The following is a 13,187-nucleotide window of genomic DNA, read 5'->3' as shown; positions in this document are numbered from 1 at the left end:
CCTCTTCTTCATTACAACTGGAAAAAGTACTGTCCAGAGTAAAGTAGTAGACAAATAAACAAACCGATACCACAAGACAATTTTCTTAGGCAGAACTGCTGTCCAGAGTAAGGTCGCAGACAAAGAAATGAACAGATTCCGTTACCATATTTTCCTTGAGACACTGCTGTCCAGAGTAAAGTGAAATTTGTGTCCCCAGCTTTACATCTTCGTTGTATATACCGCAGTAATGCAGCAAAAAGAGTAGTACTGAGAAATGCGGGTGGGACAGGGCGATGATTGTGAACGAGCGAATGAACGAACATGTTCAGGCGATATTTCTAATAGGTTGCGACAATGCTCGCAAAGAAAATTGGTTAGGGTATTTTATTGCATTTCTACGTGGTGCTACTACTGACAAGTTTTGCCGTGCTGAGTTAGATAAATGTTTGGAAAAGCTAATTGTGATGACCTGTTATTCCGCGATTGCGAGCTAGCAAAGCGAAATAACAAAAAAGAACAAGCACTTTTCGCTTGTGTCTTCTCATGGTGTTCACAACATCACATAAAGGTTCGCGGTGCTGTACAAACTTGGCACCATAGCAGCATCACAATTATTGACCAAAGCTACACATTTCTTGCGCAGCAGAAATTTGGACTGGCTATTGTTGCTGCTGTATGCCAGATGGTCTTGTGTTTCGTGCATTTACAACTTTTTCTCTGGAAACGTTGAAAAATAAAATTGTATTTATTCATTTTCAAAATTTACTTCATGGTCATCGTTTCATGTTAGCTCATGTAGCTTGCTGCAGTGTTTTCCGTCGGTGGCTACACTTTCGTTCGAACTTGTCGGTTTTTTACCTGGCCTTCACATATCTTCATGCCGTAAATAAATCAAACACTGTAGTACGTTAAGCGTCACCTTAAACGATGCCACGCTTTTCTCTCAAAGCTTTGCGAAGTCGATTTCATCAAAGGTTGAGAGCGAAACGAATTTGCTGAGTTTCTTCTATAAAAACAAGTGAGCATGCATAGAGCAAACACATTATTGCGCCACATCTATTTAAAATATTCGGTCGCTACATTTCACAAAAATGTATTATACAGAAAGCAGCTTCTAATGCTATAGTACGTACGTTCTGAGTGGTTTGTAGCCTTTTTGGAAAAGCTGTAATAGGAAACAAAGATGAATTATTCAATGGCTCACATTACTTATCTGTTGTTGTCGTAACGTGAGCAGCACCGTCATTTACGTTCGCTGTTCGATTACAAATCGAGGTAATCCAAATAGGTTCCTCAATCACTAATTAATGCGTTGGCGTTGATAGAGAATTCTGACGATAAAGGTAATGCAGACCATCGCCTAAAACACTTGCATTATATGGCGAAGTAATATGTATCACCGATGAAAATGGCGTTAACATCAATCAGACTCGAACAGTAAAACAAAAACAACAATTTACACATCTAAAAGAAACTATACGGAGAACAGGCTGACCGAAAAAATTAATTTGTTTTTAATTGAGGCACACAAACCGAAATTGATGAGTGCTCAGGAAAGTTAGCACTCCTGATGCTAAGTTACATTCATAGGCGGAGAACAAAGCATCTTTATTGAAGACTTTCTAGTCACATAATTTGGCATATATAGGGTGTTGCGGCTGCGTCCTGCTTCATCATGTATCACTGCAACGTGTAGCACTTGCACGATCTCAATGTGTTAACACTAATACTATACTTATAGACTTATAGATTATAGAGACTCATAGGCCATACTTATAGGTTTGGAAGCACCATACATCGTGCATCCAAGCTGCGTAATTTGCTGTTCACTTGTTATTTTAGACTTGCAGAATGACCGCCGTTCAATAAATGCAGTAAGCCGGGCTATTCCTCCTGCGTGTGTCGTTCGCCAACTTAACAAAATGAAAAAGATGGGATCAAACCTGTTAAAATGCAGCTCCGCGTATAAAGAAATTCGAGATAGTGCAAATATTTCTGAGAGATGTCCTCAAGGCAATGGACAGCTTCAGTGGAGGAACTAGTTATCGTGACTAGATGTGCAGGGGGGGGGGCAATGCAGAGCATGACGGGGTTAGAGTACCTTTAAGAATTTTCGACGAAAATGAGAAACCCCGCTCTCTATAGCAAAACATCTTAAACGATTTGCAACCGCGAAGGAGATCGGCGAGACCGCGATGCAGCAGGTGTTTGTAACGGTCTTCAGAGAAGCAGCGTTGCGCTTCATAATCTGATTTTTGAGCAGAGACCTGTGGAAGCCAGTTACGAGGACGCGGTGAAATTCCTCAAAAAACAGCGCGCACTGAAGCGTGCATGCTCTTGGAACATCACAAGTTTTACCACAGATACCAACTTACAACAGAAGATATCAGTGATATTGCTACAGAAAGGAAGAGTATGGCCACTGCATGCGAACTTCAGCCCATTTCTTGATCATGCTCTTCGTGACAGCCTCGGCGTGGGACTTCAGGATTACTCCACTTGATGCAAAATGCTAGCAAAGGAAGACGACAACGATGTCACATTTGACTAGACCTGCTACCTAGCACTGGGAGTAAAGGCAGCCTCCCAACGCCGCTTTCGAGGTCGATGTGGAGTCACCGACTGGGATTATTCCGGGCTAAGATGAGCGTTCCTCGCCTGAAGCAACTTCCGACTCGTTCTACTTGTCGAAGACTGCACTGCGGGATGACATGCCGTTAAACTGGGTCGAAGAAAAGAGACAACCGCTTGATTTGCACCTTCCGCGTCTTTGGGCAGCACGTCGCCGGGCAGAAGCAGCTTTCGTGCAATACCCATTTTTTATTGAATTTCGCGCTCCCTTAAGCCTAGTTACCACAGGGGCTCGTCAATATGAGAAGCGCCTTTCACACCAGTGGTGGGTGGACTGGTGCGCTCTTCTTCGCCCGTCTTCTACGTCGGCTTCTGTCTGGTGAACCTTCTGCAGAGTGGTAGCAGTTGGGCACACTCCAGAACCAGCAGCTAGCGCTTGCCTGGCTTCTGGCTCTATCCTATACCAGTTTGTAGCAGACATGGCAAAAACAATCTTCCCAGCATTCGATCAACATCCAGCAATATTCAGCCGCACTAATAATCTCCCCCGGAAGCGGGCGAGTTTTTAGCCACGCCAATATTCACGGCCTGCAGGCGCCATTTATTTTGGCCAAATTCCTAGCAGCCAGTGACCACTCCAAATTTTAAAAGGACTCTGGTCCGGATCGTGTAAGCTATGAAGTGTTTAGGAATGTTGGCGGTCCTGCCCTGCGATGTTTACTTGACTCGCTTAACGCCATGCGGATCTCGGAGGAGTTCCCAGACTCATGGAAGCATGCCGAGGCACTGCGTATACCAAACCAAGTGAAGCCCCCGAATATAATGTCGAATCTTCGGCCGATAGCACTGCTTTATACATTATGCAGCCTTCTCAAATGCATGTTGACTCCACGCCTCTCCTGGTGGCTTGAAAAAATGAATGTATACCACTTGGATCAACATTTTTTTCGATCGCGTAAGACGGTTTGGACCATCTCTCGTTTATGGTGCTCGTTGGCGGTCAAATCAACCGAATTCAGAATGTCTTCACGATTGCGTGTATATGGCTTCTGCTCAGGTTAGCCTCATAGCATCGCTATTATGCTATGGCTGCACTGCATTATCGTTCGTTTTCTATTCGTATCGGTAAGCAACACGCTCGACACTGTATCGCAGACCGGGTGAGCGGCAGGACTTTGTGTTGGCTACGATCCTGTTTATTGTCACCATTCTGCGCCTGCTATGGCAACTGGCTAACATATAAAGCACCTTCTTTCTTATGTACTTCCTTTCTTACTTCCGTACGTACCTAGAAGGTGCGAAGTTTACTTTGTTCACCGATCATCAGGCCCTCACTCATCGCTTCAATATGACCCAACCTAAGGGACGTATCGCCAGATGGGTGAACTACTTGCAGCAGTTCGATTTCACCATCTACCACATACCTGGACCCCTTTTGACTGATGCAGATGCATTGTCTAGGCTGATGATACAGGCCAACAAAGAACAATCGGAAGAAATCAATGAAGTCAAATTGTGGGAAGGCACTGAACAATTGATTTTTATGGAAGATTGCTATCAAGTCCCGCCTACGCTGGTTTCCAGGGTGCTTTATTTGTACCACGATAGCCCAGAATCTGGAGGACACGACGGATTTTGGCGCACTTACAACAAGCTAGTCAAGAGATTTACGTGGCCTCACAGAAAGAAGACGTCAATCCATACGTTCGTTCATGCCACATTTGTCACGTCAACAAAGTGAGATATAAGCAGACTACGGAGGCCATGATAATACCTTGCCACTCGAACGTGCCTTTTGAAGTTATACACATGGATTTTGCCGAGCTAAATAAGAAACGAGAAGGAGTCCGAAAAACGCAAGCTTTTCTTCTGGCCATAGATGAATGCACCAGGATGGTCGCGGCACGGGCAGGAAAAGAAGATACGAATAGTTTCATCGCCCTTCTCGAAAGGGATATGTTTAGGACAACCAGGACGATCGGATGTGACAATGGTCCAGCGTTCAAGAGTGAAAAACTAGCAAGATGGGCTCAAGACCACAATATATCAATCAAACTCTGTGCGCCATACCATCCCGCGGCGAATGGGCTTGCAGAGCGTGCTATACGAGATGTGAAACAATGCATCAGGATGCACGACAGTTCCCTTGTGGATGGAAATGCTCTTTAGAAGCAGCTGTAAGACATCACAATCGCTCCTACAACAGTGGCTTGGGATGCAGCCCGCAGTTCGCTTCTTCAGGAGAAACCCCTATTCTTCAGGCGGACCATGAACTGGGGTTGTTAGAAAATCTCAAGATCGTCGAGGAAAGGAAACATAAATCGCAGGAGGAGAGGTACCGTGAACGAATGAAAAAAAAATTGACAAGACGCATTGCTCAGATATCCCAGACATTCAAGTCACCGACCCCATTCTAGTTAGGAAACGAGTAAGAGAATCCAGTGCAAAATTTTATGGTCCCTGTTCTGTGACAAAGACAGCCACTCAGAAAGGAATACTGAAAACTGTGTGGTACATTGGTGAACGTGGCTCAGTTGAATGTGCTTCGATTGAAAATGTTTTCAAGTATCACCCCAGGAGGGGTAATACTTGAAACCACGGAGATTACGGAGCCACGGAGCCACGGAGATTACATTGATAAAGGCTTCCCGGTCTCCCCGATTACGTCTGCGTACATATGAAATATATTTCCCCTGACAGTGTTGTTCATATTAACCTCCCAGAATTGCCGTGGTTCCCTTTCTAGGAAAGTCGATTGGTTCACCTGGGGCTGGTGCGGCTTTTAAAGGAAACGTGCTTTTCGGTCGGGAGTTTTGACTTTTCCAATCAGTGCATTTAGAAAATTTCATTATTTTCCCTTACATATATGTCCTGATATGTATGTCTATGGACCCTTAGATTTACCTACAAGTGCATTGGTCATCTGCATCTCTTCGCGCCGCGCAGTCAATAAACCTGGTTTATTTCACTATAATATTGTTTCCTTTGATCATTGTCGCTGATCTATATTCCACCTACAAGAAGAGCACGTAAAATGACCCGATGTCAATAAAAGTTTCTTTCGTAGCTTCGTTTCGCAAGTTTCTGTCGCAAGAATTACGTGTTACGTTTAGAAATCAGCGTTGCTTTTAGAAAACAGTCTTAAAAATAGCACTTGACCTTCCTGAAACTGCCATTGGTACCAGCCGACAAGAGTCGCGGGTGCACCAAAGCAAGTAACTCCATAAAAAAGTTTTACTGCACGGACTTTCTGCGAGAACAACTGGGTGTCCGCCAGCGGCCACGCAACGAACGCGCGCTCGCTAGCAGACGAGACACGTGACAACGACAGCAAAATTGAAGACGTCATGTTGTATAACCCATTCCTCAGATATGTATACGCAGCAAAAAGGTATCCGTATAAATTTGCCGTTGAAATAAAGCACCATTGTAAAAGCGTATGCGTGCAATCGGTCTCGGCGCCCGCAATGAAATTACGTTGAATATGACGCGAAGCACGTCGCCACCATAATTCAGTTTGCTCGCAGCGCCCTCGCAAAACTTTTCCACATGCGGTGCCTCAGCGGGAAAGTGCTGATCGTCCTACTCGATGATAGTCTGGCAAACTATACTTTTTCACTAAGCGTGCCGGCATAGCGGAGTGGGGTCGAGTTTATTTACGCTCGGGCGCAGGCTGCCGGCGTTGTGAAACAGGTGAATCAGCGCGCACTGACGACCCATTTGGTGATCGCTGTGTCTAAACGTACGTCGGACAGATTTTCTCGCGCGTGGAGTAACGGTGGTGAGTCATTCATGCCGGATTATAAACTTTGTGGCGCCTTACGGCATTCTACCTTCAAAAAACGAAACATGAAAAAAAAAACATCACTGATTTTTCCCGGGGAGCCATAGGGGCGTAGTAGAGGCCGGGCCCGCTCTCCTGGACTTTTAAGGAGCATTTTTGAGGGGTCCCCTTTGACTGAAATAAACGCACAGCGCCTTACGCGACTGCCTGATGTCACGCAGTGAGGATTACTGCATTTGCGTCTCGTTGACGTTAGGTTAAGTTTACGTCAGCTCAGGTTACGTTACGTCAGCTTAGGGTGGCGCGGCGTATTCTCAGGGCGGTTACTCCGTGCGGTTTATCGTCTTTGCGTCTAGGCTACGTTATGCTCTGTTAGGTTAGGTTAACGCTAGCTTTTGTTGGCTTAGGTTAGGTTAACGTTACGTTAGGCTATGTTAGCGTAAAAGCCGTCAGGGTGGCGCGGCATATTCTCACAACAGTTACGCCGTGAGCTGTATTGTCTTTTTGCCTCAGCCTCATTAGGTTAGGTTAACGTTCGGTTAGGTTAGCGTAAAACCCGTAAGGGGGCCGCGGCCTATTCTCATAGCGGTTGCAGGGGCGTCGAGCGTCACCGGCGCCCTTTCAGCCCCTCGCGTTCCACCGTGGTTGCTGAGGCACTCTACCGTCTAGACTTTCAATATATGCGGACCGGCCTCTTCCACGGTCCCTGCTGCTTCCACGGAAACATATGCGATGTTGTCACCTGTGTCACCACGCCCGAAGCCAGACTCAGAGCGTAAACAAACTCGACCCCACTCCGCAATGCCTGTACGGCTAGGGCAAACGCATAGAACACGCGCTAAGGAACTCCTCGGTAGTGCCTAGGGGGAGTCATATATTCAAGTAACAAAGGCCCCCACATTTTCTCTCTTGCACCCGCTCTTACTCGCGCATGCGCGCAAACGTCCAGCGCGTTCGCAAGTGCCACGCCCTAATGTACTTATTAGCAATTGTAGAGTCGCCTCCAGGACGGCGCTTTTGCCGCCGGAGGTAGTTTTGTGGACCAATATTCAACCGTGTCTAAGAGGCCAGCGCCAGGAAGACAGCGACGACGCTTGGAGGCTAGCGCGGCCTGTTGCCAAGTGCAGCTCATTCATTTCTAAATATACTTTTATACAGCTTTTCGTATGCGCCTTCCAACGCAACAGTATTCGTTTTTTTATGTATCTGTGAATACTCAGGGGCCTGCGCGTCTCTACGAATCTGCCGTTGCAGGGTAATGCGAGCACTATAGCGATACGAACTGAGCGGTACTACACCCAAACGAACCTTCGCATAGTGGGACCTCAAATACAGAGAAAGTGGGCCTCCTGGAATTTCCTGCAAAGCAGCTTCTGAAAAGGTGCGTTGACGTCATGGCTAATTAAGCATTTCTGCGGACTTTCTTTTGGGGGACAAAGCTTATAATTTGTTTCGGGTGGATTTCATGTACGAGGGCTTCCCCAACCGTAGTTTATTCTTGTTGATGCGTTAGCATTCTTGTGGTACTTCACGCACTTCCTGTGGGCCCACTACCTATATTTGTGTCTATATATTTATACTTGTATCTATCTGTGTATGTTCGTATCTTAACGTTTTCGGGCCTACCTGGCTCCCTGGGTAGTCCATAGTCGAATGGGAAGCGCATTGGGCTACTGTGCCGTGGTGACAGGGTTCGAAACCAGCCATCGGAACAAATTGGGTCACTGATTGTATGAAATGTGTACATAAAAAATTTGATCCTGGAGTTTTAGGTGCCAAATCCATTAAATCGTTTTGAGGCACGCCGTTTTGATAGACTGCAGACTAATGGTGACCATTTGGGGTTCTTAACGTGCGCCCAATGCACAGTACATGGGTGTTTTTGCATTTCGCCGCCACCGAGGTGTGGCCGCCGCGGCCGATATTTAATCCAGCGCCCTCGAGCATAGCAGCGCAACACCAAAGCCACTATGCAACCACGGTGGGTAATGAGTGCATGCGTATCGCTCTTCAACGAAGATCTTTCACGTCGATATGGGTCACCGCAGATGCGAGACTGGGTAGGTACCGCCGTTCCGCAATGGAACCCAATATGCCAAAACTGCACAAATCAGACATTGGCTACCCAAAATCACATTCTTTGGGGGTGCGAGGGCTTACTCCCTCCCAGGTCGCTCCTGCCAGCTCCATCAGAACAGACGTGGGAGGAGCTGCTCAGAAAACCACAAACCACAAAAAACCACAAAAGCCCTCGTTGCCTGGGCCGAAAGGGTCGCTCCTCGTGAGGGGCCATCCTGGGACTCTGGCCTGCCACTGAGCAGAATCTCAATAAAGTTGTTACCACCACCACCTTCGACGCCCACTTGGGCCACTGATTGAGTCTAACTTGGTCTGTTGCTGGTCTTTAATGAACATCTTCGATGCAAACTTGGGTCACTGGGCATGAGCCATGTAAGTGTGCGCCGCTCTTCAATGAACGTCTTTGACGACAAATTGGGTAACTAGGCATGTGCCAATGGGGAATGTGTGGGTCTACAATAAGAAAAAAATGTCCGATGCTGAGAGGAATCGAAGCCACTTCGCAAGTGTTTCTCAAGGACAGCACCCCGACGCATTAGCAGGCTGCTCCACAAATGCACTGCGTATGTGGCACTTTTCAATTAACGCTTTTCACGCTTACGTTTTACTGAGCTGCGCCATGAATGCACTGGGTATGTGTTGCTCATCACTGAACCTCTCGCCAACTTGGGTCACTGAGTGCGTGGCAAACGAATGAACAGTTCTCAGCCTTCGTAGGCAGCGGCTCGCCGCGCCTTTCATCGTCTCGGTGGCCATGCGCGGAACTGTCGGCCGTGCCACTAAATGACGCAGCGCGTGCAGGAATAAGCGCGAGAGAACAGCCTGGCTGCTGCATGACGCGTTCCTCAGCGTTTGCACGCACGGACGTGCCATGGCGCTTCCCGGCGGTGGTGCTAGAAGTCCGGAGATTTCTTAGGGAAGCGTGAAAGGGGACTCACGCTGCAGTGCACGCCTGATACATAACTCGTTTCGACGGTGGCGACACGTTGAGTGGCTATATTGATTAAATGCTAAACACATTACTGTCGACAGTCATCGTGAGATGGGTTCCGTTGAATTTTGTACCGTCTGCTTCGCTTACTGAAAGCTTTACGACAGAGAGCACGTATCACATCCGCGACAGAAACTGGGTTGTCTCGGAGAAGAATGCTTCGCACAAACATGCGTATAGAGCAAGTAAAGCTGACAGAAGGGCTTCTGTCAACTGTTGGCACTACATGGGGTGCTACTGTGAAATAGTTGGCTAGCGATTGTGTTTGGGTCTTCTTCCTGTGCGTGCATCGTTTTTAGCGCTGATTTCTCTCAACAGTGCAATTTTGCAGCCAGAAGATGGTGCGCGAAAGGCCATTCTTTCTGTGTTCGGCCCCAGTGGTTGCACTAGTTTGCTGACTTCTAGAGCAACATCGTAGAGCTTTGTCAGAATTGACGCACGATGCTTTGGCAACTGGGATAAACGCGACTTCTGAGTGTTAGTACAGGAGTCATTACTCACGTGATCAGGCGACCTGGCTTCTACTTCGTGGCGGAAACCCGCTCCGACACTAGAAATCTTTTCGGAAGTAAAGCAAGGGTGTTCCTTAACGCTTTCTGGCATTTGATTTCCGAGAAGCAAGACGAGAGGCTGGGTACCCCGAAGCATCTGCATGGAAATGGTTTCTTAGTGGCCCGTCTTGGAGCCAGTAAAAAATTTTAAACATGACTCGCGTGTTCTACGACTCTATGAGCATTAATTTGTTGAAGTTGATCACATATCCTGATTGCCCTATTACAATTACTGTTCCTTATTATGAGATTCCGGTGCAGTTCCTTGTTATGGGAGGTTCTCCTTCTTGGCACCTTCATTTTCTATATGCAACATTGAAAGCTAATCTTTCTTAAATTTTAATTTTATTCTTTTGCGGTTACTGGTGTTCTTATTACATGCAGTGCGCTTATGTTTATGGCTTTATGCGTAATACCTTTGTCACATGGGCAAACTAAAGTGCACTTTGAGCAAGTGTACTTCCATGCGCTGAGTGCCATTTTGGCAGCACGCTGCGACACGAAAAAAAAAAGTGTTCTCTGAAATTGGTGGCGATGGCAATCGGGAGTTAGAAGGCAAAACATATATATGTTAACCTAAAATACGTGCAGAGAAACAACTCGTTATTGCTAGAAACAGCTTTTACAATCTATGTAAGCGCAAGTAAATTGAATCAATGCATCCTCAATAACAAGACTAATCATTACGAGTGAAAACAAGACAACAAGACTTGACCAATACTAAAGCCGCTGTGTTCCAATACTCTCTGTAGACGGCAAAGTAGACGGCTAAGTGGACAGCGGCCATCTTAAGTCCCGTTCCGATTCTCACGAAGACGTCAATGTAGACAGATTCGCGACGACAACATCGAAGTCAAAAAGCGATGAAGGCTACTTTCCTGTCTACACAAGATGGCGGCTGAGCAGGACTCTTGAAAACTCGACGGGAAGGTCGTCTGTGCGCAAGAAAACATACATAGACACGCTTTCCTATGCCCTTACTGGAAGTCATATTGTGCTTTTCATATGTTCGCAGGCCGAAAGACTTAACATACAGAAATAATGTATACTTTTCTGAACTTTTCTTTTGTCGCCCCAAGCCTGCGTTACGTCGCGGAAGTGTTTTCCAGATGGTTCGAAACGCGTTTCATTACTTGGCCTTGACGCTGTCTCGGCTGTCTCCTTAGATGTCCACGTAGACTGTATTCGATGCTGACCGCAATGCGAGTTGCCATTAGTGCAAACGATGCGTTCCGTCAAATAACTGTGCGTCCATTACCTGGCGTAGCCGTAACGATCCCGATAGAGTAGTTTTCGCTTTCTTTTCCTTTTTTTTTTCATTGCGACATTTTATTGTCGTGTAACGTTAGAAGTTAAAAAAAAGTAATTAAAAATGAATCCTGACTCCGCTTTAAATATTACTTATTTTTTACTCATTGCTAACGAGGCCACACACTCGCCGACGAGTGCGCTCTCTAGTAAGTGTCAGTAAGTATTTCCGGGTGGCAGCCTGTGAATCATACTAGCGGGGAAGTACTACACTAGCTCAAAGCGCACTGAGGGTTGCCCGTGTGACAGGGGTATTACACAGACTTGCGAGAGCGAGAGAGACGTGGCGTCGAGGCGATGCCCTCTCCCGTGATGCAACGCCTGGCGCGCCAGAGCGGCGGCAAGTGTTGACTTTCGCTCGGCTCTGCTCCGTCGACGTGGGCTCGTGACGTGGCATGCTCTTGAAGGGGCACCGCAGCCAATGGGAATTTAGGTGTCGTTTCGCTGCTGCGAGCGACGGCTTTTCCGCTCGATGGGCCATTTGACGCTTTCGCATCGTTAATATTAGAAAAGGTAGGCAAGCTTGAAGACAAATGTCTGCCTATTGGGGAAGACTTTCTTCAGATAACCCGACACATAACAAATACTGTGTGATAGCGCAAAGTGACTCCAAGAACAATATGATAAAATTTCCTTGTCATTAGACAAGCTTTACACGAAGACTTAGTTTTCGCTGAGCAAGAATATATCACGAGCGAAGACTAAACTAATAGTGGAAAGGTTACGTCAGTCTATGAAGAAGACTGAAAGCCACTTTGGATGTGAAAGCTTTCAATTAAGACCAAGACAAAGACTAGAGAGTTCGGCTTGGGTAAAATTCAAGACAGAAGGATCACACTCGTGAAGCTAAACACATTCGAAGAGCTAATGCTGCTAAATGTAAACGCCGCGGGTAAAGCGGTAAACGCCGCGGGTAAAGCGTCCAAGGCGCGCCGAACTCTAATTGCTTCGTGTGCTTGCAATAATACACCTCTTTCCAGCGCAGCGCCCTCGGCGCATTCTAATGTGGAATCATGGTTTCATTCATTCATTATTCGTGTGCGCGGTCTCCTCGCCGTTCAAGCGATAGCAGCACGAGGGTCAATTCATTCGCTGCTGTTGCATGCTCTTCCTCACGCCAGCGTTCTCACAGCGGTTGTCCGCGGTGACTGAGTGAGATGTGTTCATGTTTGCCTGTGCGCGCGTGACACCATGCTTGTTACTTTAGTTAGTAAGCGAATGCTTAGAAGTTTGTACGGCCGACGAAGCTACCATCCTTACAGCTGTCTAATAATTTGCTATCGCAACGGATGCTTCGCCTTTCCGGAGGGGGGGGGGGGCGGTAGCTAGCCTACTCTTGTGCCATTGGGTGTGCACCTAGAATGGGTTTGTTTCATTGTAGCAGAAGGGTAACGAAATGCTTAGCGTATATATACCCTATGTGTAGCACTTATTCCTCCATACCTGTTGCCTCGCGAGTCTTCTGTCGACAAACACTAAACATCGTCTTCGTCCTCGGCATGTGGCTGCGTCGAAGTTGCGCACTGTGCATCCACCTGATTTGGCGATTGCACTTCGGCAGTGCTTGTGAAGCGGCGTAGTGAACAAATGTAAAAAAATGAACAAGTTTAACGTTGGGACTTCTGTAGTCCAGAAACATATATAACGCGCTGTAACGCAGGTTGCATAGGCTGAAAATAAATTCGGTCGTTCGCATCGTAATTAGTTGCATAGAAATTCAATAAACGCTTCTATAAAGGTTCGCTTCGCATAGGTCTCAGTATGTGCATCGGATATGCATAACTTTTGACACACTATGAGCCGTTGCTTGTACGTGGGAAATTCGTGCCTGCTGACCAAATGTCAAAATAATTTTCTTTAAAATATTGTAATTCTTCATTCTATGGTAGCTTATTTTCATTCATTTTCTCCTTCTTGACCA

General features: G+C 46.6%; 1 protein-coding gene across 1 annotated transcript in view; it reads right to left on the bottom strand.

Moving 5' to 3' along the window:
• The window catches only part of LOC142559661 (uncharacterized), a 50,488-nt gene extending 37,687 nt beyond the window's left edge, over window positions 1–12,801 (bottom strand). The window contains exons 1-3 of the mRNA XM_075671230.1: window positions 12,710–12,801; window positions 9,909–10,055; window positions 1,116–1,147 (exon numbers count right to left, since the gene is read on the bottom strand). Coding sequence (XP_075527345.1) covers window positions 1,116–1,147; window positions 9,909–10,055 — 179 coding nt within the window. The 5' untranslated portion in view covers window positions 12,710–12,801. The remainder of the gene's footprint in view (window positions 1–1,115; window positions 1,148–9,908; window positions 10,056–12,709) is intronic.
• Window positions 12,802–13,187: the final 386 nt, after the last annotated feature.

Source organism: Dermacentor variabilis, chromosome 10 (assembly GCF_050947875.1).
Source record: "Dermacentor variabilis isolate Ectoservices chromosome 10, ASM5094787v1, whole genome shotgun sequence".
In the NCBI taxonomy this organism is placed as follows: Eukaryota; Metazoa; Arthropoda; class Arachnida; order Ixodida; family Ixodidae; genus Dermacentor; species Dermacentor variabilis.
This window is presented reverse-complemented; position numbering and strand designations above follow the sequence as displayed.